A 23,306-nucleotide genomic window follows, 5' to 3' on the forward strand; every position below is an offset into this window, starting at 1 on the left:
AGCCCTGAGCTAACATCTGCCAATCCTCCTCTTTTTTTTTTTTCTGAGGAATACTGGCCTTGAGCTAACATCCATGCCCATCTTCCTCTACTTTATATGTGGGACGCCTACCACAGCATGGTGTGTCACACCAGTGCCATGTCCCCACCCAGGATCCGAACCAGCGAACCCTGGGCCGCCAAAGCGGAACCTGCGCACTTAACGGCTGCACCACCGGGGTTTGATATCTTAATACTCAGTTTTGTCTCCATAACAAAATCATCACAGTGAGAAAGAAGGAATCCCCCCCCGCCCCAACCCCCAGGGGTCTTTTTTTTGGTACTGTTTACCTTGGGTTCTACTAACCTTGTAGAATAAACTGGGAATTTTTTTCCTTTTGGGGGGATTCTTCGCTTCCCAAAATCCAGCCAGGTTTGAGTACCCCACCTCACTCCTTTCTTCCTTCCTGGGGTGCCCCACAGTACTATCAATCAGTTAACCATGAGGATTTTTTCTCACACTAGCTCTCAAGACTCCTCATAAACTGGACTCACCTACGGATCCCCAACAAAGCCTGTGCATCATTCAGCTTTCTCACGCTCCTTGCACAGGCCACAGACCTTCCCACTTCCAAGCCTTTGCTAATTTCCTGCCACTCGCCTTGCTAAATCCTAAGCATTGAGTTTGAGGAGGGAGATACGGGGTGGTGTTGACTATGGCAGAATAAAGTAGAACTAGCATGGCAGAATAAAGTAGAATTAACATTCGAGGCAGAGACTATGTAGCTGCTTGACACCCCTCACTTCACGTAACCCTCAGAATCCTGGGCTTTGTCATTTTTATTTCGTAGACGGGAAAATAAACTTGATAAATGTTAAACACTAATAAGTGGAGATGCCAGAGTTTAAAACCAGGACTGCTTGATTCCAAAGTGATTGTTGCTTCCCCTGCAACCTGTCTCACCTCCTCCATGGTGTTCTGGGGCTACAGTCTCTTACGTTGACCTGTACGTCCTCCGTGCCCCGTTAGTAATTATAGACTGTAGCACACCATTTTACATTACACTCTTCTATTTTCTATTGTTTTGTCTGTGTAGTTCTTGTCTCACACAGAAGTTATTAACTAAGTAATCCGTCAGTGCCTGTTTATCCGACTCCAAATTTGGGTATTTTTTCTTATCTCATAATAAAGGATAGCGGGAAAAATAAAAGAAGGAAAAGGTGGTAAATAGCAAGAATTTTGTGTCAGTCTTAGGTATATACTGAAAAAAGTCCCTTTCAAAAATAAGTTTAACTCTGCGTGGTCTTCCAGGGACTTTTTAGCAACCCCTGCAAAATTAGCGCCTAAAAAACGAAAAGTTTTGGCGTTTGCGAATATTGATCACCTCCCCACCCACGCACATCAAACAGCGACTGGACGCTGGCAATCGCACCTACAGCACGGACTTCCTAACAAGGAAAGCTAGAAGATGAGGCAGGCCCTCCCAACTGCGGGCGAGATCCCGCTCTTCCCCTCCCAGCCTCAGCCCGATGGAACATTCCGTGCGAAAGCTTTGACAGAGCGCCCACCCGGAGTCACGTGGAGCTGGAGCGTACCCGCGGCGCCTTGCGGGATGACGCGAGCTCGGGTTGCCAAGGGGAGGGGCAAAGCGCCGCGGAAGGGGCGGGGCGAAGGAAGCCGGCCGGGGAGGCGGGGCCGGCGGAGTGGAGGGGCGGGCGGAGAGGGGCGCGCGGGCGGGGAGGGCCCAGCGTATTATGGGATGCGGCGGTGGAATGGCGCTGGGCGCGTGATTTTGAACAAACCCGGGTCTGTGTCTCGGAGGCGCCGCCGCCGCCGCGGCTGCTGGGAGCCCAGGGAGCGCGGCGCGAGGAGGAGGCGGCGGCGCCGCCGGCTTTGGTGAGTGTCAGCCCCCCGGGAGGGGGCACCTGGGCGGGCGGGCGGGAACGGGGCGCCGGCCCCCGACGCGGGTGGTGGCGCGGGCGGAGGGCGCCGGACCGCCCCCTCCGGGAGCCCGGGCTGGTGGGTCGTGGCGGAGAGCGGGAACCTGCAGGCTGGGGGCCGCCGCGCCCCATCCCCGGGCCGCAGGGGGCGGGCGGATCCTCCGGGCTCGGCCCCTTCCCGCCGGCACCCGGGAGGGCGGCTGTCACCCGGCAGGGCCGGCGCTCGGCCGGCAGCCCGCCCTTCCCGGCAGTCTGGAGGAAGGGCTCCCGCGGCTGTTGACACGCACACTGCGTGGCCCGAGAAGCCGGCCGTGTCGGCTCCCGGTTTCTGGGAACCGGTTTTGCTGCTGTGTCATTTTGTACCAGCTCCTCCTTTTTCTGCTCCCCGCCGCCAGGTTCTCCCCATGCTCCTTTGTATGGTGTCGTCTTCGTGTATGTCCGTTTTCCTCGCGAAGCCCACCAGCCAAATGTCATAATGTTCCCGAGGTGCACGGGGAAAGGGAGCGGGCCGGCACTTACCTCGGCCAAGCAACGGTAAACAGCAAGCCGAGTGCGGGTGGACGGGGCTGGCGCTGGGAGGTGAAGTTTAAGGATGAAGACCCTGGGCGGACTCGATTGACACTCAGTCGCTAGCAGGCTGCATAGAGAAACGGCAGTTGGGCTGGGTGGTAAATAGCACTTGTTTAAGCCTGAATCTACCGACTGGAGTTGTCATTCAAGCAAGGTAAGGAAATGAAATGGCTTTTTCAACTTCTACCTCACTCTTCTTAGGCTAACTTTAAAAAAAGACAGTGGAGTAGCCCTGTTCGCAACCTTGAAGTTCAATTTGCTCCTTTCGGATGGGTCTTTTAGAGCTTATGCTGTAGTTGAATGATAGGTATAGAATTCAGCTTTTGAATGGGTGATTATCAAATCTTTCTGAAATTGACAAAGGTAGCCAGTTTAGTTTTTTAAAAATCCTAGTCTTCTCAAAAGCCTTGCGGTTTATGTTTTCTTGCTGTTTCTTTGATGGTCAAAAAACACCTATGTTCTCTTTTAGTTATTTATTAAACTGCATGAGGAGCTGGTGGGGGTTGTGGATAACTCAGGGGTCTTCTTATTCTAAAGCAAACTGTTTATTGAACAAATATATCAGCGGCAGATTTTTTTTTTAATTTGGGGACTTAGATCCTAAAAACACTTGGCAGAGAATTTTAGCTTAGGTATATTTTCTATATTTTAGAAATTGTTCATTCATGAATAGGATCAATACATTTTAAACCTAGTTGTGTTTTCACATCTTAAATCAATGACGAGCAATTTGGAAGTCACAATTTCATCTGATTATTTCTGTCCATGAACACTAAGCGGAGAGGAAAACAGTTCAGAACTTAAAAAAAAACCCTTGATGTTTTGACCACAGTATGTACGGGAGGATCAATGCCTGTAATTTACAAATGTGTCCGAGAGGTAGACGTGCATATGGAAATAGCTCATTCTGTCAAAATAGTGCTGCTGGTGGTGGAGGAAAATGTCAGGGTTGGTGCCTGACATTAAGGGCTTGATCATGTTTTTGGTATGTGAGAGGCACACAGTGAATAAAACGCATTCCATCATCTCTCTCAAGTTGCTTTTCTGAAAATCAAAGAGTTTGGGGTGTTTATTGTCCTTATGTCGTCTTCCGCATGTCTTGTGCTCTTCAAAACAAAAATATGCCGGACCTGGGACCCCGCAGGTAGCGCGACTTCCTTTCGCGTGGCTGCCGGGCCCGCAGGAGCACCATTTTTCGTTGCGGGGTGAAAGGTCTCGGCGTGGGCTGTGTGTGCGTGTGCACCTCGCTGTGTGTTTGAAGGTTGGCGGGGCCGGCGGGAGGTTTCCCCGGATATGTGGGTGTGCGCCTCTCGGGAGGGGAGGGCCGAGGAGGGGAGGAGGAGGAAGGGGGAGGTTACTGGCGGCGGCGGCGGCGGCGGCGGCCCGGGCTCGGGCTGTCGGGGAAGCTGCTGAGCTGTGATGGTGATGACGAGGTGAAAATGGCGGATCTTTCGAAATACAATCCCGGCCCCTGACATACCAGAGGCGGCGGCGGCGGCGGCGTCGCCACCCGGGCTCCCTCCTCGGCCCTCCGGTCCCCTGTAGCGCTCCAGTTCGGGCAAACTGGGAAAGGAAGCGGCTGGCCAGAGCTACCGTGCACTGGCAAAACAAGCACCGCCCGGGCTCGGAATTGCCCGGGACCTTCTGGAGCCCCCACCTCGGAGCCAGAGGGAGGAGAAAGCGACAGCCGCTGGAGGTAGAGGAGAAGGGGGTACCCGAGGGCTTCTTGTCTTGAGATCTCCTTATTTCGGGGGGTGGTGGGTGGGGGAAGAATTGCGTTGTAGATCAAGGAATGACTAGTCCGGAGTGCAAAGAATCAGTAGCCTCGTAATGACATCAACATTATTCTTTGAGTGTTAAGAGGGCTCGAGTTTGCTCTTTTACCTAAGGCTGCTGCTGAGGCCTAGAGGAACCGCTATCACTTATCATGATTTCCTGATTTAATATTTAAAATATTCACGGTGGCGATGTTGGTTTGATGATGTTCAGCAGTTTATGGGGTTGTATGTTTCTTTAGGGAGGCAGAGCGTTGGCATTTTATTCTGCATTTAAGCTCTGTGTCAGATCATAGTCTATAACTTGTTGGGGTATGGATGCTCACATTTTTTGAGCCATATGGACCAGTTTTGTAACAATTAAAAATTTTGTCTTTTCCTTTTTTGGCTCTGTCATCCAAAGAGTGACCCCTTTGCTCCTGCCACTTGGCAAATAACAATTGAGATGCTGTCAGTCATATTTCGTATCCGTGTGTCCCTCTTCATCCATTTCATGAATTCAGGAGTAAAGTTACCGAAGATTTTGCAGGAGATTTTATAATCCAAATGAAATACAGCTCTGGGAGCTCTATTTTGGTTCACAAGTTTTACCTTCATTGTTAAGAAGGAAGTTATGATGATTTTATGCATGCACTTGATGTGAGTACGTTAAGTTGGTACAGATGAATTGAGACCTCTGTTTTATTCTGAATACTGGACTTGTTAGCCCTTTGTTTAAAGAGCTGGAGAATTGGATTGATTGACTTTATGACAGCCATAGTTTAAGATCCATGTATGTTTTAGATTGTGCTGTAGATCCCTAAGGAGCCTGTCTCCTTGTACACAACAGTAGTGTTACTGAAAAGTTACAAGTGAATCAAATTTTTATACATCAATTGGGCGCCCTCTGTTTTTTTTTCCAGCTTTTGTAGTGGAAGGTGGGTCGGTGACACTGAGTACATGAGCCTGAATAGAGAGGTGAATATTTACGAAACGCCCACTGGTAATGTTTATGATTAGCAGTAATTTTTCTTATCCAAGTTTCCTACAAAGAGATGATGTCATCCTATGTTATACATTATCATACATTATGTATTTTATTCAGAGAGGAAATATTGTGTGTGTGTGTCTGTGTGTAGCTTGGACATTTGGCTTTGCACTCTCTAAAAGAATAAGAGACCCCCCAAAATTTTAGGGGAAATAACTGAGAGGTATTCAGAAGGTTTAGTTAATGAATTTTTTAAAAGCATTCGTCTGATGTTCTTGTATATCCAGTAGAGATTTTCTTTTTTTTTTTTCTCATAGCTTTTATGTTGCAATTATTTGGTCCATGTCAACCCAGCTGCTAAGTTAGTAGTAAGGCTAAGAATTTAAAAAATAATTAAAATAAAGGGGAAGTTAAAATCCTTTTTCATTGGCTTTCTTTTTCTTCTAATCGCAGAGGGCTATTGTAGGTTGGAGGAGATGGGGGTAAAAATACCATAGTAAGTTCTACGTTTTGGAGATTTAGAAATTCTTGGTTACAGTGGGAAGGAGACATTGTGAAGGTGCAATCTGCATGATGTACGACAGATTAATAGTTCTATGGAGAGACAGCAAAGATGACAGATTTTTTTTTTTTTGAGGAAGATTAGCCCTGAGCTAACTGCTGCCAATCCTCCTCTTTTTGCTGAGGAAGACTGGCCCTGAGCTAACATCCATGCCCATCTTCCTCTACTTTATATGTGGGATGCCTACCACAGCATGGCTTGCCAAGCGGTGCCATGTCCGTACCCGAGATCTGAACTGGTAAACCCTGGGCCACTAAAGCAGAATGTGTGCACTTAACCGCTGCGCCACTGGGTCGGCCCAAGATGACAGATCTTAGACCCTGCTGTTTGATAGAATATTGAATGCCATAAAAAAAAAAAAAGAGAAATCAGGAGAAGCTAATTTAGATAGAGAAAGAGGAAAAGGATTTTCATTTGCATTACACTATACCGTGTAACTGTCATCACAGTAACCCTGCAAGTAAACTGAGGCTGAGAGAGATTATTGCTTAGGGTTACATGTTAAACAACTAGGAGAGCCAAGATTTGGAAATGTTTTTCTGATTTGAATCCCCATGTTTTCTCCACCATGTTAGTCTTTAGCATGAATAATATACCACCCACCTTAAAAGGCAAAAAAAAAATATTGTGGATCCCCAGTATTCGCCTAAATTATTTTACTTTATTAAAACATTTTATTTTAGATGTATATAAATACAGATTCCTTATGCTTATTGCTTTTATGCAAGTATAAAACAAAAGTAAATTTATAAATGAAATATAAACAAAACTATAAAATCAGTAGAACAAATCTAGGGTGGTGGGTGATGTTTTGCTGAAAGAAAACCTTTCTTTGCCTAGTGAATGCCTTGGCAAGGTGGGCAGTTTTCTGTGTGTTGTATATCCTGTGATAACGCAGTTCCTACAGCACTTGTCTGTTTGAATGCTGCAGAACTTTCCTCCTTCGGTCAGAGGTTACATGGTTTGGCTTTCACTTGGCATAAACACATCATTTACCTTATAAGAACCTTCCGTGCCTTTTTCTTTAGCCCACCCTAATTCTGGTACCATTTTTTGTGGATATGAGGTGGTTATCCAGATGACCCAGAATATGCTTTTTTATATATTATTGAAATGAAAATACAGACTTTTCAAATCTTCCCCAGAGAAGATTTATGGCTTACAGTCCACTGTTCTCAGTTTAGTTTGAGAAATGTACTTTGGTACCTAGTTTTTGAGTTTGTTGATGTTTGATTTTAGAAATCGAAGCTAACATCCAAATGGTATAGTTAGCCAGTTAGTGCTGGTGGTAAGCTCTAGGTACAAAAGTATAGTCCTTAAACACCCAGATATTTCTCTCTAAACATCTTACAAATTGCTCACTCGTCTGTAATAAGGTGATAGGTCACCACTTCATATTGTTATGTGCAAGCTGTTCACCCAAGTTGTCCTCCACCTGTAGCTAAGAAAACAGTGTTTCAGCACTGGTAATATTCCGAAAGAAACCCTTTAAAAAATGTAAGAGCATAGAACATTTGTCATTTCTGTCTCGTTATTTTTAATTTTATATTTAATTTATTTCTGTTAATCATCACTATCTTACATCAGACCTTCCAGTTTTCTCCATCTTGAACTAATTACTATAATAACCTTCTAACTGGTCTCCTTGCCTCCAGTCCAATAAAATACTGAGAGGAAGTTAATCCTCCCAAAGTACAGCTGTGATCGTGCCATTCTTCTGTTGATTTCTAAGCTCTGTCAGGGCAAGGTCTTTGGTTAAGTTCTCATAGTCCTCCACAAAGTGGGAAGCCATAAGTATTTGTTAATTAAATGACTTATAAAAATCATAAGCTAGTTAAAAACTAAGAGAAACTTATAGATTTTAAGATGGAATGTAATTGCAGAGGATATTGATTAAAGCTAAATCTTTTAAAATCTTATTTGAAAAGGAGTTTCTCAGTTTGTTTAGTATGCCTTATGATGATGTGAGTTGGTTGTTTTATTTGAAGTGTTGTGAAGTCTCAGGGCATTATGTAAACCTATTCTACTCAAATAGACAAACCAAAGTTATCTTTCAGAGCCCAGTGTAAATATGCTGGAGTTTTAGGTGACACTCCTTCTCCATGATAATTTATTCGTTCTTCGGGTTTGTACTGTGAGGTTATGATTTGCCAGCTCTGTTCTAGGCACTGGGGATAAGGGATACTGTGGTGATGAAGATGGACAAGTCCCTATCCTCGTGGAGCTTGCATTTTAATGAAGTTGGGGAGAGAGAATCAGACTCTATGAACAAATTCTGATTGTGATGGATGCTAGGATTATAATACCAGGGTAATGTGATAGAATGCCTAAGGCAGTAGAGACGAGAGTGGAGGTTCTATTTTAGAAAGATCTTATAAACGTAATACAATTGAGACAAATTTAGAAATCATTAGGCTTTTCTGAAATGAGTGAATCTTTACCTCTCTTTAGACTGAAACCATTCAACCGTGTTCAACTGCAGGGGGAAGAAACTCAATGTGTTGGCTTCCAGAATCATACTTTGCCTTTAGAACTTTGTTTTATGAGCAGAAAATATTGGAAGCATGGGGAATGTGTTGTATTCTTTTCCTGCCGCACCTTGACAGGTAACCCCTCGTACAGATGAGGTGAGCTAAGCCTCCTAAGTCCTGTTGACTTGCGAAGATCTTTTCTTTTCTTGAAGTGGTCCTCAAAACAGTGATGATGAGGTTGCATGTGCTAGTACATATCTTTCATTCCTAAGGGATAAAATTAGAGTGATGATTCATGTAACTAGATGACCAAACCCTTTCCTACCATGCCCACAAGCTCCTTTTGAGAGTTTCTTTTAGCATAGGCCACCATGCCCTGCATGTGACCCTGATTGAGACAGTTATGGAGGTCTAATCATAAAACAGTTATCGTAGTCTGCTCAGTGGCTTATGAGGTGTGCTGGCTCCAGGCCTCTCCACAGCCCCAGACTACATAGAGGCTGGCCAAACCAATCAGACCTTTTCTTGTTAGAAGTTTGAACTTTACTCCTAGTTTAAAGGGAGACTCCTAGTCCTATAACTCTAGTCTCTTTTAATAGGACAAATAAAAGACATGTTCTTCCTAATAATAGAGCTTCAAAATATATGAAGCAGAAATGCTCAGAAGAGGGGAAATAGATCCACAATTGTATTTGGGGATTTTAACAGCCTTTCTCAGTATTGTAATTGATAGAAGAGGAAAAAGTAAGAATTTAGAGGATCTGAACAACACTATCAACCAACTTGACCTAATTGACATTTATAGAACACTACCCTCAGAAACTACAGAATGCACATTCTTTTCAGGGGCACGTGCAGTGTTCACCAAGGTCGACCATATACTGAGCCATGAAACAAGTCTCTAATTTCAAATGATGAAAATGGTATAGAGTATTACATTCTCTGACAATAATAGGAGTAAGTTAGAAATCAAAATAATAGGATAGAAAGTCCCTAAATATTTGGGAATTAAATAGCGCACTTCTTTATTTTCCATGTGTCAAAGATGAAATCACAAGGAATATTAGGAAACATTTAAAGTGAGTGGTAATAGAAAATGAAATTAGTAGATTGCAGCTAAAGCAGCATTGGAGGGGCAGTTATAATGTTAAGTGCTTATTTTTAGAAAAGAAGAAGGGTTTAAAATCAATGATCTAAACCAAGGATTGACAAACTTTTTCTTTAAAAGGCCACATAGCAAATATTTTATGCTTTGCAGGCCATGTAAATTTGTCATATGTATATATATATTTTTTCACCCCAACTGTTTAAAAATGTAAAAGCCATTCTTAGTTAGCAATACACAAACAGACCATGGGCCTGATTTGGTCTATGGGTTATAATTGCTGAACCCTGATCTGTGCTTCCATCTTAAGCTTCTAGAAAGAGAACAAATTAAACCTAAAGTAAGCAGAGGAAGGAGATAAAGATAATAGTCAATTAAATAAAAAATGGACGAACAATTAAAAAAAATCAATGAAGCCAAGATGGTTCTTTGAAAAGATCAATAAAATTGATAAATCTCCATCCAGACTGATCAGGAAAAAAAGGAGAAATGACAGAAATTACCAAAATGAGGAATGAAGAGTCAACATTTCTACAGACATTAAAATGAAAGAATATTCTGTATAACATTGTGCTGGTAAATTTGGCAACTTAGAGGAAATAGACAATGTCCTTGAAGGATACAAACTATCAAATTCAAACTCCACTCGGGAAGAAAGAGATAACCTGAATAACCCTACGTCTGTTAAAGAAATTGAATTTGTGGTTAAAACCTTCCCACAAGAACGCTTTATGGCTTGATGGGTTCACTGGTGAGAGTTCTAGCAAGCATTTCAGGAAGAAGTAGTAAGAATCCTATGCAGACTTATCCTGAAAATTGAAGAGAAGATAACACGTCCCAACTCATTTTATTAGGCTAGGATTATCCCCAGACAGCCACTGCAAGAAAAAAAACTACAGACCAGTATCCCTTATGAGTATAGATACGTTCCCCGTGGCTGAGTGGTTAAGTTCCTGTGCTCTGCTTTGGTGGTCCAGGGTTCACTGGTTTGGATCCTGGGCGTGGACCTACACACTGCTCGTCAAGCCATGCTGTGGCAGCATCTCACAGAGAAGAACTAGAAGGACCTACAACTAGGAGATACAACTAGACTGGGGCTCCGGGGAGAAAAAAAAATGCTTAACAAAATATTAGCAAATAGAATTCAGCAATCTATACAAAGTATAATACAGTGTGACTGATGAAAAAAATCAGTCAATATAATTTACAGACTAACAGAGAAAAGCAGTTTGATTATCTCAAAAGTTGCAGAGGCTGGCCCCGTGGCCAAGTGGTTAAGTTTGCACGCTCCGATTTGGTGGCCCAGGGTCTTGCCGGTTCAGATCCTGGGCACGGACATGGCACCGCTCATCAGGCCACGATGAGGTGGCGTCCCAGAACACTACACATAGTACAACAGAAGGACCTACAACTAGAATGCACAACTATGTACTGGGGCACTTTGGGGAGAAAAAGAAGGAAAAAACATATGACAGTTAAACATCTGTTTATGATTTTAAAAAAACAACCTTGCAAACTGGAAATATAAGTAAGCTTCCTCAGCCTGATAAAGGGAATTCACAAAAAATGTACAGCTAACAGGTAAGATTGGCAACAAGGCCAATACGTCTGCTCTCGCCACTTTTATTTGAGCCTTTTACTGGAGGTCCTAGCCAGTGTAGTAAGTGGGGGACAGTAAATGAAAGATGTGCAGATGGGGAGGAAGAAGCACAGACGTTATTCTCAGACCACATGGATTGTCCTTGTAGAAAACCCCGAGGAGTCCAGATCGAAGAGACACGAGGATTAATAAGTGAGTTTAGTTAGGCTGTAGGGTGCGTGGACAATATAAAAAAATCATTTGTATTTCTATATGCTAGCAACAACAACTGGAAAATGGAAAAAAGGCCATTTACAATGCATCAAAAAGCATGAAACACTTAGGGATAAATTTAACAAACTATGTGTGAGACTCATACACTTAGACTTGAAGTACAAAATGTTGCTGAGATCAATAGAGAGATTTATCTCTAAATAAACGGGAAGCACTTCTCCGTGGGCCTTTACATTTCTGCGCCTCTTGCAAGTGAGGCAGTGACAGCCCTTTTAAACTATCTTTTCCAGCTTATTTGTAAAGCATACAGTCTTGGATGAGAGTTAGTGACGCCTGTTGTAGAAAAGTGCAGATTCACTTATTGTCCAGTAAAATAAAGATAACTTCTCTCTTTGGACCAAGGGCAGGTATGCCTCAGCCCATTATAAATGATTCAGGGATCCTCAGTTGTGCTGCAGACCCACTGCCTGCACAGCATCTACTTGGGCCTCTCTATGTCTGCTCTGTGGGACTTGGGAGCAATGGGGAAACTGATACACACATGAAGCTCGTATTCCTTGTTGTGCTGTGAATAATAAGTCCTGTGACTCTGGCCTAGGACTGCTGTGTCATCTGTCAGTGGCCATGAAACAGTAACAGGCTACTTTGTTAGCTTGCGAGAAGGGTCTAAATTTTCAGACCCCTCACAGTTCTTGACTGTTTTGACCATGAGGATGGAGTGCTGACAGAGACATGGCTTTCTGAAAGATGGAGAATGAAGGCCTTGAGGGCTGGGTTAGGGGATATGAAAAGATTCTCTGGCATCTGGTAGCAAATTCTCTTACCCCAGTGGTGGGCCAGGATGGCAGGGGATGAGTTCTCCAGTGTTGTACCTCTTAATGACTAGTTAGGGTCTGAGCCGAGAGGTAGCCTGAACGGCGCGTTTGTTGTTGTGCACTCAACTCCATGTCCCCAGCTGAAATTCAATGTGGCTGTAGCTGCTGAGTCAAGGAGTCCTCAAAGCTGAGAAAGTAGTGTCAGAAATGAGGATATAGAGCTTTGGCTGGATTGAAAACATTAGATGTTTGTTTAGTTGAGCTGCAAGTGTGGGTGCTTGAAACTGAAAGTAAATGCACTGGCAGACCACTGTCTTCCTCAAGGCCTGACCTCTCCCTCCTCCTACACCTTGACTTCAGGTGCTTTAAGGAGAAAGATGAATGGGGCTTGGGCCGAGGTCTCCGTATCCTTAAAGGGGACCAAAGGCCATACCCGAGTGTCTAAATATGCTGGGAGAAGTTGAGGGGGAGGGTGGAGTCAAACTTTATGACTGTTGGAAACTGGCACCCGAGTCATCATCCAGCGTTGTTCTACAAGGGTTGGAGTGTTCAGATTCAACTGATGGGCCTTGCGCAAGGTTTGCAGTAGGGAAGGGAAGCCAGTGTGGCATTGTGGGTGGGGCCCTTTGTTGTTGTGGCTTCCATTGCTGAAGATACAATTGGTGTCAGTGTTTTTACAGGCCTGTACTGTGAATGTCTGTGAGGGCCAGAAGGGATTCTCCTGATCAGGAAGAGCTGCATGTAGAGAAGTGCTACTGCTTTGGGGTCCCAAATCTAGTGATTCCTTTGAGCTAGAAGTGTTGTGACTAATGATTTTGCGGTTTATATAAAGAACTCATCCAATTCAATAAGAAGACAAAAAAATCCAGTATTTAAAAAAAATGGCACAAGACTTCAACAGGCACTTTTCAAAAGAAGATATACAAATAGACAATACACTTATGAAAACATGCTCAACATCATTAATCATCTGGAAATTGCAATTTAAAACCACAATGAGATGTCACTTCACACCCACTAGAATGGCTAAAATTAAAAAGACCGACACCACCACTGATTGGTGAGGATATGGAGCAGCTGGAACTCTCGTGCATTGCCAGTGGATGTACAAAATGGTACAGCCAAGTTGGGAAATAGTTTGGCAGTTTCGTGCAAAGTTAAAAACAAACTTACCTTGTGACCCAACAAGTCCATTTCTAGGTATTTATTCAGAAGAAATGAAAATATGTATCCATAAAAAAACTTGAACTTGAATATTCATAGCATTGCTGTTCATAATAGTCCCAAACTGGAAACAATTCAAGTGTCCATCCACAGGTGAATGGATAAACAAATTGTGGTAGACTCATACAATGAACTGTTACTCAGCAATAAAAAGGAATAGAACTACTACTAAGTGCAAGAATAGAGATAAATCTCAAAAAACATGCTGAAGGAGAAAGCTCATACTGTATATACCTTTATGTCGTGAGTACATAATATATGGTTCCATTTATATGAAGTTCTAGACTGGGCAAAAAGGCAAAACTAATCTATAGTGATAGAGCAGATCAGTGGTTGTGTAGGGTTGGCTTTTGGGGTAGGGGATTGACTGTAAAGGAGTAGACTTACTTTTTCTTCATTTTAAAATACCAGTGATAAAAATTTAAGGCAGTATAATTGTGATTAAAATTATGAACTTTGGTGTTGTAAAACGTATGCTGAGTTTGAATTCTGGCTCTGCCATGTACTAGTTATGTGACCTTGGGCAAATTATTTAATCTTTCTAAGTTTCCTCCTCTGTAAAATGGGGGTGATAATGATACCATCTCAGAGTTGCTGTCAGGATAAATTAAACTAAACCATCACTGGTAGATAGTAAGCACTCAATAATGACGATTTTGGCAGCATTAGTATTTGTCAATGCTAATAATTATAGTTTGCTACTCATATCTTACTCTTAATCTTGGAATGGATATTGCATTTTTACATTTTAAAAAAGGGAAGAAAAGAGAATTGCTGATTATATTCCTATGGATCTTTGATGTTTTCTGGGCAAATAACTTACTGCTATTTAGTCAGTCATAAGCATAGTGTTCTCTCTTTACTATGGGAAGATGATACTGACTCCTTTATTAGAAGTTCTGCATGACATTTGGCTGAAAGCATTGCAGTTCTGATTTGTTCATAATCTGCTTTATTATTATTACTTTTTTTTCTTTATGGGGACTGGCTGTACACTTCTTAAATGGTTTTCCTTTTTGACATTGTAAATGGCTGAGGAGGATTTGAGAATCTTCTTTCCAAATAAAGATTTCTTTGGTATGAAGCTAATTGATCAAACTTGGGCCAAATAAGCCATTTGATCTGCAATTGCTGATCAAATGCTTACTCTGGAAATTCCTTTAACATTAATTTGAGTATTTAATGGATTTTTATAAATGGTGTAGTACCCTCATTTTAGGACCTAGCTCACTGGAGATTTGAAGATACTTTCCAATATCTGTTTATATTTAAATCTTTATTTCCTTGTGTGCATCAGCAGTTTTCAAGTCTGTCCACAGGAAAAAAAGAAAACATAACTGGGAAGAAATAAGGTGATCAGTCATGTCAAGGATTAGAAAGTTTTATGAGCTGGCGTTGGAAAGGAGTTTCCTGTAATTATGTGACTTAGTGTTGCCTGAATGCAGTATACTTTTGGGTTGAGACATGGCGAATGAAAATGTTTGCTTCTAGTTTTTGTGTCCCATGTGACTTATATTTCAGGTTCTTGAAACTTGAGGAGATGTTAAAATGCTTTAACCCAAATATGCATCAGGAATATCCTTCATTCAGTTATACATCAATAAAAAATTATTTTGTCATTTGCATTTTTCTTGAATAATTCTTTTCTTCTCTTAAATTTGTTTTGAAACTTAATAATTCATTCATTTTTCCACTTCTGTTGCAGCACCTGATCAACTTTCTAGCAGGAGAACGATCATGGAGGTGGTGCCAGCTGAGGTGAATAGTTTGCTTCCAGAGGAGATAATGGACACTGGTATAACTTTAGTGGATGATGATAGTATTGAGGCTGTTATTGTTTCATCCCCAATTCCCATGGAGACAGAACTGGAAGAAATTGTCAACATAAATTCTACTGGTGACTCTACAGCCACGCCCATTTCCACGGAACCAATCACAGTGTACAGTAACCACACTAACCAAGTTGCAGTGAATACCACAATTACTAAAGCAGATTCTAATACCACAGTGAAACCAGCTTTTCCAAGTGGCCTTCAAAAACTTGGTGCTCAGACTCCTGTGACTATATCAGCCAATCAGATTATTTTAAACAAAGTATCACAGACATCTGATCTTAAACTTGGCAATCAGACCCTTAAACCAGATGGACAGAAGTTAATTTTAACAACTTTGGGCAAGTCTGGTTCACCAATTGTTTTAGCACTACCCCATAGCCAACTACCCCAGGCTCAGAAAGTTACAACTCAGGCCCAGTCAGGAGATGCTAAGTTACCACCGCAGCAAATTAAAGTAGTTACCATTGGAGGGAGGCCAGAGGTGAAACCTGTCATTGGTGTCTCAGCATTGACCCCAGGAAGTCAACTGATTAATACTACAACTCAGCCCTCTGTGTTACAGACCCAACAGTTAAAAACAGTACAGGTAAAAAAAAAAAGGGGGCTTATTAATTAAAATGCATGTTAAAAATTAAACTGATTCCTAGTTGTGTTTGTAGGGTGATTAAATGCATAGTTGTTACTGAATTCTTTTGAATGTTGCTTTTAGTATATTGTGTGGTTTTTTGTAAAGTTCGATATGTCTAATGCTTTTGAAAATTTTTGCCAGAGAACTTAGAACTTAATTTTGGTTAAATTCCAATTAGTGTATTTATAGCTTTTTATTCATTTTTAAATGCATTTTATTCTTAGTAGTAGTTTGATTACAAGGATGTTTTGCTGGCATAAAGATGCCAGAATTGCTGCTGGGCTGTCAATCATTGAGACATGATTTTTTCAGTTAACAGGTGGCCAAAGTCTAGGAAAACTTGCTGCTCTGAGAAATTCTTGGAGCCAGCAGTAGTACATACTGGGCAGTGTGTACCTCTTCTTTGGAGTTTACTGTTCATTGCCGTCACTCGTGTTTGCAGTGTGGAAAAGGCAGTGCCGTGTGATGGAGGGTAACGGATAGGCTTTAGGGTTGGACCAGCTGAATTTGAGTTGCCTCTGTGCTATCCTCCCAGCTGTGGATTGCTTATCTTCTCTGAGTTTTTGACATTAACTGTAAGATGGCTATTTGATCATGATGAAACACATAGGAAAAGATAAGTACATACTGGGTATAGTTCTCAAAACATAGAGGATCTTCAAAATGGTGCCCATTATTAGTATGAATAGGACCCTAAGATCTAGAAGGTTACTGGAACATACGTCAAATGGTCCCCAGTTTTTCATGCCCAAATAGCCCTTTCTAGGTCACCACTACTCTTAGAAATACAATGATCCCTTAAGATCAGGGAACAAACACACATGCCCTGTTTGAAAGCGTCGCTTTTTAGAGAAAAAGGGAAGACATGACTTGGAGAACAAAAACACATATATAAGGAAGTTGAAGGTTTGGGAAACTATCCATTCTCAGCTGATATTAGAAATAATATTTTGGTTATTATGTTGGCAAAATAATTAGAAACTTATTTTTCATGGGCTTGTTATGTAAGAACTTTGTAACATTTCTTAAACCTTGTAATTTGCCCATGTCCCTTCTGCCACTATTAAACATTTAGTGTTCTTTTCTCTCTTGTTAATTATCATCTCTCAGTTATCTCTGACTGCCTTTTACTTCTTTTGATGAGGATCTCTTGAATGGTATACCTATTACCGTCAGGCATCTTGTCCTCAGCTTGTTTTTTTGATCAGTTTTGAAACTTCTTTTTATTGGTTTACCAGAATTTATCTGGCTTTAGGGGTGTGGATCCTAACCATGTCCGTGAGAAACTGACAATGTAAATCAGAATGTCATCTTTTCATTTACAAGAGCAGTGTATACACACTGTTTCAAAGACCAGTTTACTTGTATCCACTAGTTTTCTACTTAATCCCATTAAGTACTGACAATAAAAACATTGAAGACTGGGCTATAATTCTTCTAACTTCTTTTACTATTGTTACTTTTCTAAAACCTGATTCTATTTATTCAAAAAAGAACTTCTATTAAAAAAACGAAACAAAACAAAAGAAACCCCATTTAGAATATTGTTCTACTTGTCCAGTTATTTTTAGGCAACTCAAATCTTTCCAACTCAAAAGTAACCTACAAAGTTGTGAAGCACAGAAAAAACAAATAAAAAGCTACACATCTACGTTTCCTTTTTAGGCACCAGAATATTTGGTTTAGTATTACACGGTGTATATGGTTCTCTGGGTTTTTTTCTAGACAGTCCTCAGCATTGTCTTAAGTTTAATCAGAGTATTGAAACTGTTAGGGAATGAACAGCAGGTAAGAGTGGAAGGAGGAGACCCATTTTGAAAAATGAAAGGAAGAGGTGACAGTTGAGGCCAGAGGCAGTACCAAAGAGGTATAGTTACACTTGATTACAGATATATAAACATTTTCCCATGTTTCTTGTGCATAGCATATAAGAGCAATAAATAAATAGCGGTCTGGAACAACGTAACTCCTTCCTAGTTCCTGAATCTGTACAACACGGTGCCAAAAATTACTTGCATGTATTATTTGATCACGTATTTGGGTGTCTTATTCATAAATTTCCTTTCTTGATTCAGTCATTTTTTCTTATCTGCTGATTTGATAAATTTGTTAAAAATGGTCCTTTATGCTTTGTTTTACTTAATAAAGTAAGTTTGTTCTAGGGTAGTTTAGAATTCATAATGCAAAAATCATGCTTCCTTAATGGAATTGGGAATGGTTGTTTTCAGCAGTGCTCCACCAAAGAAACATAACCGCAAGGGCAAGTTGAGATTGTTCATTTGAATAATGTGTGTGCTTTTGGTTGTATTGTTTACATTTTTTTCCTGATTGGCAAGTATTCATATAGTCATATGATTATGAAAATCAGTAAAAATCGGAAAATACTTTAAGCTCCTAATCTTTACTTTATATTTAAGATTACTTATTGCGAGACATGGATTTCCAAGAACATCAATACTTCTGCAGAACTCTTGGGATTATTAATACCAAATCAATAGACGACATATTCTAACTTACTTCAGAATTTTAGGCCTGTAAACACACTTGGGAAATATGTTCCCTTTATGTCTCCCAAATTGCATCAGTTTTTTAAGGTATAATTATGGATTTATTTGAGTGTATCAGAATTTTGCAAGCTGGGTATTTTTTAATATAGTAATGGATCTACTTGTTTTGCTTTTTTAAAAAAGTGATTTGTATTTCATTTACATTTTGTTTTGTCAGTAATGTGTTCTGAGTGTAAGAAAGTAATATATTCTATAGTGTAAGAAAATGTGTTATTCAGTTTAATTTCTAATTTGAGTACAAAGCTGATATTTATCCGGTTCTGTGATCTATTTTAGCTTCTGGTATATTTCTGTCATTCAAGTTGGTCATGTTTATTCATTTTTGAACCATTATTTCCAATAATAAATTGTACTTTCAGGGCCTCAATTTCATATCCGCCAAAAGATAAAATTAATATTTCATGTCCTTCGTAACTCTAAAAGTCTATGATTTTTATCATAGCTAAAATTCTGCTTCCAACTTTTAGAAAAGCTATATCTTTGCATACATTGATAATTTCAATATGAAAAATTGGTAACTCTACCTTCCTTGACTTGTGAAGAATTTTAGCTCAGGTCTACAGTGTGCCAATATATAACTTAAGAACAGAGATGAATAAAATATAGACCCTCCCTTCAAGGAATGTATGGTCTCGTAAACAGTATTTTAGTAAATAATATTTCAGAGGCTTTGCCTTTAGTATAGTCTTTGTTTTGCCAAACTTTTCTGTGTCTTAGGGCATTAACTTGTTCCCTTCTTTGTTTATCTACCCCTGATATATAGATCTAAAGCTGAAGATCTAATTCTAGTCCTATCTTTAATATGTATTTACATTTTGCTTCCAAGAGCCAATGTAATTATATTTGCAGGGGGTTCATTATTTGCACTATGCTTTCTTAACTTACTCTATCTTTTTATTATTGATTAATTTGTTATTTTGAGAAGGAATATTTCTGTGCCATAGTGTTTATTATTATTGTTAAATGTTTATTATTAAATAAGCATTATTATTAAAGATTAAACATTATCATAAAATATTAATTTGGTTTTCTTCATATGCATATATCCCAGAGACTAGAATAAGAATTTGCGATAAAATGCAAAGGTATTACCATATATTGGCTTAAGGATGTGATCATATTAATATTTTGATGAATGGCTGCATTTTAAATGTTTTTAACATTAAGACTTAGATATAGTTTGCTATGAGCTGGTTTCACATGTACTTCTGTATATCGATCTTTTGTATAATTTTGATTGAATAGGTGTTTTATAGAAACAAGTGGTCTTCATAGTTATTTATATATTTCAGATTGCTAAGAAGCCTCGAACACCAACTTCTGGTCCAGTAATCACGAAGCTGATCTTTGCAAAACCAATTAATAGTAAAGCAGTTACAGGACAGACAACTCAAGTGTCACCACCAGTCGTTGCAGGTTATATTTCTTTATAGTTTATTAAGCTATATATTTACTTCCCTTTTAGGTTTAAAGAAGGCTGTTCTGCCACCTTGAAATATTTTAGTGCAACAAGTATAGCTCATTATTATAAACCAAATTAGTTAAGAAATGTTACACTTATTAAATGTGTGCTTTAAGCAAAATGCCTCATCTCAAAATCAGTCCACTACTTTAGTCTCCTTAGTTTTTGATAGAATTTTACCATGAAAGTAGCAAAGTCTTGAACTCCAATAATGCTGGCTGACACTTATATAGTGTATACTGCGTGGCCCTCACTGTTCTTAGCTCTCTGCGTGCAGTGACTTATATAATCCTCTGGCAGTCCTGGGAGGTAGGTACTAGTAACAGCCCTGCTTTGCCCGTGTGGAAACAGGCACTCAGCTAGTAAATGGCCGAGCTGGGATTTGAACCCAGGCAGGTTGTTGCTAGAGCACACGTGCTAAGTCTAATAAGTTTAAATACACAGGAGAGTATAGTATTTCATGGTTTCTGTTTGAATTTTTGGTTTCAGTATGTTAATATGCTCTATATGCAGTTCTCTGTGAACAAAAAATTGTCACAATGATAGTGATTACTTAAGGGATAACAGAATTTTAACTATATTACTTTTACCACCGAATTCCTTAGTGTGGCCCAATTCTCTTTTATTATATACTTTAAAATTTGTCACCACCAATAATTATAACATCTCAGAAATCTTGCCTTTGAGTATTTCATTCTCATTATTGTTCTAGCTTATCTGCCTTTGTACTCCCAATCTAGCAATTATTTGACTTTGAAATCTCTGATCTGTTAACCCTTCCACTTTCTCGTTAAGAATCACCCTCTTTCTGTCTTCAAATTCTTCCTTACTCAACATGGAGTCCATAACCCATCATTATTGCTCCCCTGCAAACACCATTGATTCTCTTTCTTCTGTCTCTGTGATGGCCTGGTTAAGGCCAGCTCTCTTCTTACTCCCTGTCTGGCACGCAGCTCAATACTTTTAGAGAAAAGCATACAGCCATGCTGACTGGACTTTAATTCAGAGCTATCCTGACATTACTCTTTTCACCAATTAGGAGGTCATTTCTGATTTCCATTGTGCTGAGGGCTTATGGAAGCACCTCTGGATGGAAGACTTTGCCTAGGGACTTTTAAACGCTAATTACCCATTTCTGGAATGTGTATTCTTGATGAAGGTACTTCACATGTTAACTAACCATCCCTAGGATATATATTAAAACCACGTACTACTGTCTTTGATAAATTTATGGATTGTACAACAGTAGGCAGCTCTGGAGTTAATGGCAGTGACTTATCTTTTACCTGAGGCTTTGAATGTATGTAGCAAGGCTTCTCATTTCAGCTAGTGAAAGGAGTCATGGAAAGATTGTAGTGTGAGGACATGTCGGATGAATGGATATTCTCTTTCTCTTCTGGCCCTCAGGAAAGGTTTGTGATGGTACAGGAGGCTGGTGTCTTGAGGGCTCTGTGGAAGGCAGCTATGGCCCCAGAGGAAAGATTGGACAGGGTTTGGATTTGAAGCTGGTTCAGGACCTGGGGCTTCAGGTGGCTCAAAGTGAGTAGGGCTTAGATGTATTGATGAAAAAGGGACCGCCAGTCCCCTGGGAGGTTTTGATTAGGTGGAGGGGGTTGACTAGGAAAAATGTCTCAGTGCAATGTTCTTTACTGTTTTTGAGTCTGAGAGAGTCCCTTAAAATTTTTAGTTATGGGGGGAAATTGTATGCTGAACAATTGTGGTGCTTGCAGAAGCATCTGAATGAGTTTTTGGTTAATGTCAGATTTCACTTCTCTTACGTTTGACTCTAATGGATGTCGTTGCTGGATCTTTGGGTCATTTATAATGTGTTGCACACTAATCATAGCTTCACCTTTTAATTACAGATTTATTAGCCCTACTGAAATGCACACTGGCTTTTAAAGTTTCTGTTAGTCATGCTGTATTATAACGCTTGGTTTTCTTGTCTGTCTCCTCTACTAAATAATTTTTCTTAACGGTAATTTTTTTTGGTTTTCTTTGCCATCTAGTTTTTTAAATTAATTTTTTAAAAATTGTAAAATATACATAACAAAATTGACCATTTTATCCATTTTTCAGCAGACTCTTCAGTGGCATTGAGTGCATTCACATTGTTGTGCAGTTATCACCACCATCCATTTCCAGAAGTTTTTTTATCTTGCAAAACTGTATTTCTGTACCCATTAAATAACTCCCCATTCCTCCCTCCCCCACCTCTATAATTGTCTCTATCAGTTTGACTACTCTACATATCTCATGTAAGTGGAATCATGCAGTATTTGTCCTTTCATGACTGGCTTATTTCACTCAGCATGATGTCCTCCTGGTTCATCTCTGTTATAACATGTGGACGAATTCCTTCCTTTTTAAGGCCGTATTTGTATATGTATGTATAATGTATAATGTATATGTATATGTATAATGTATAATATGTATACATTATACATATGTACCACACTGATAGTAGTTCTTTTATCTTGTTTGTCTCCATCTCTTCAATACCTACCGCAGTTTCTGCATCTGGATGTGGCTCCGTGGATGTGTGTTGTTGAATGAATGTGGCTGTCCTGGGAGCAGTGTAGTGGTATGGGAGGAGCCATTGGGAGACTTGCATTTTAGTCATGGCTCTTCCACTGATTTTCTCTGTGATCTTGGGTAAATATATTATCTGTTCATCTTACTTATTTCCGTAAAATGTTGATACCAACCACTTGACGAGACTTTTGAGATGTTAAATGAGATAACAAGGTCCTCATTAGCAGAGTTCCCAAGGTACAAGTTTGCTATAGTGGAGCAAACTTCATCAATGTGAAGACATTCACTAATGAATTAATCTCTTATGGAATTAGTCCTCACTCAGATATGCTGCCCCCAGCCTCTCTCATCTGTCGTCTTTGGATTATGTCTCTTGATTCTTGGAGAACACCTGACAGTACAGTGTAAATGTCTTGCACATTGATTTCAAGGTGCAACTGTGTAACTTGCATTCTTGCTTAAATCTGTCTGCGGAGCTAAGGATAAATAGGGATTTGGAGCTTGGATTAATCAGGAGAAATGCTATCTGGATAAAAAACAAGGAGGCCCCTTAAAAAGAATAACTTGAATTTTAAAGGATATAGAGGGTTCTTTTAAAAATGAATTCACTTTAAGTAACCTTTGGTATCAGTTATCCTCAGGAATTGAGGATTTTTCTATATGAATGTTTTCTGAAATGTATATAATGCTTAACAAATAAGAAATTATATTAAAAATCATAAATGAGGTGCCGGCCCGGTGGTGCAGCCGTTAAGTTTGCATGTTCCACTTCTCAGTGGCCCGGGGTTCGCTGGTTCAGATCCCAGGTGTGGACATGGCACTGCTTGGCAAAAGCCATGCTGTGGTAGGTGTCCCATGTATAAAGTAGAGGAAGATGGGCACAGATGTTAGTTCAGGGCCAGTCTTCCTCAGTAAAAAGAGGAGGATTGGCAGTAGTTAGCTCAGGGCTAATCTTACTCAAAAAAAAAAAAAATCAGAAATGAGCATTTATGAAATTGTGTCTTTATTGGTAATTTGTTTTCTTAACATAATGGTTCTTGGGGCTTCAGGCTTACCAC

At 40.2% G+C, this 23,306-nt stretch overlaps 1 protein-coding gene across 5 annotated transcripts in view; it reads left to right on the top strand.

Annotated features, from left to right (window-relative positions):
- The first annotated feature begins 1,722 nt into the window (after positions 1–1,722).
- The window catches only part of LIN54 (lin-54 DREAM MuvB core complex component), a 65,346-nt gene continuing 43,762 nt past the window's right edge, over positions 1,723–23,306 (top strand). The window contains exons 1-4 of one of the 5 annotated variants that reach the window (XM_046656862.1): positions 1,723–1,875; positions 14,927–15,642; positions 19,544–19,667; positions 21,121–21,252. In XM_046656862.1, the coding sequence (XP_046512818.1) occupies positions 14,959–15,642; positions 19,544–19,667; positions 21,121–21,252 (940 nt within the window). In that variant the 5' untranslated portion in view covers positions 1,723–1,875; positions 14,927–14,958. The other 4 variants (XM_046656864.1, XM_046656863.1, XM_046656860.1 and 1 more) reach the window with 4 other exon arrangements.

Source organism: Equus quagga, chromosome 3 (genome assembly GCF_021613505.1).
Source record: "Equus quagga isolate Etosha38 chromosome 3, UCLA_HA_Equagga_1.0, whole genome shotgun sequence".
NCBI classification, from domain to species: Eukaryota; Metazoa; Chordata; class Mammalia; order Perissodactyla; family Equidae; genus Equus; species Equus quagga.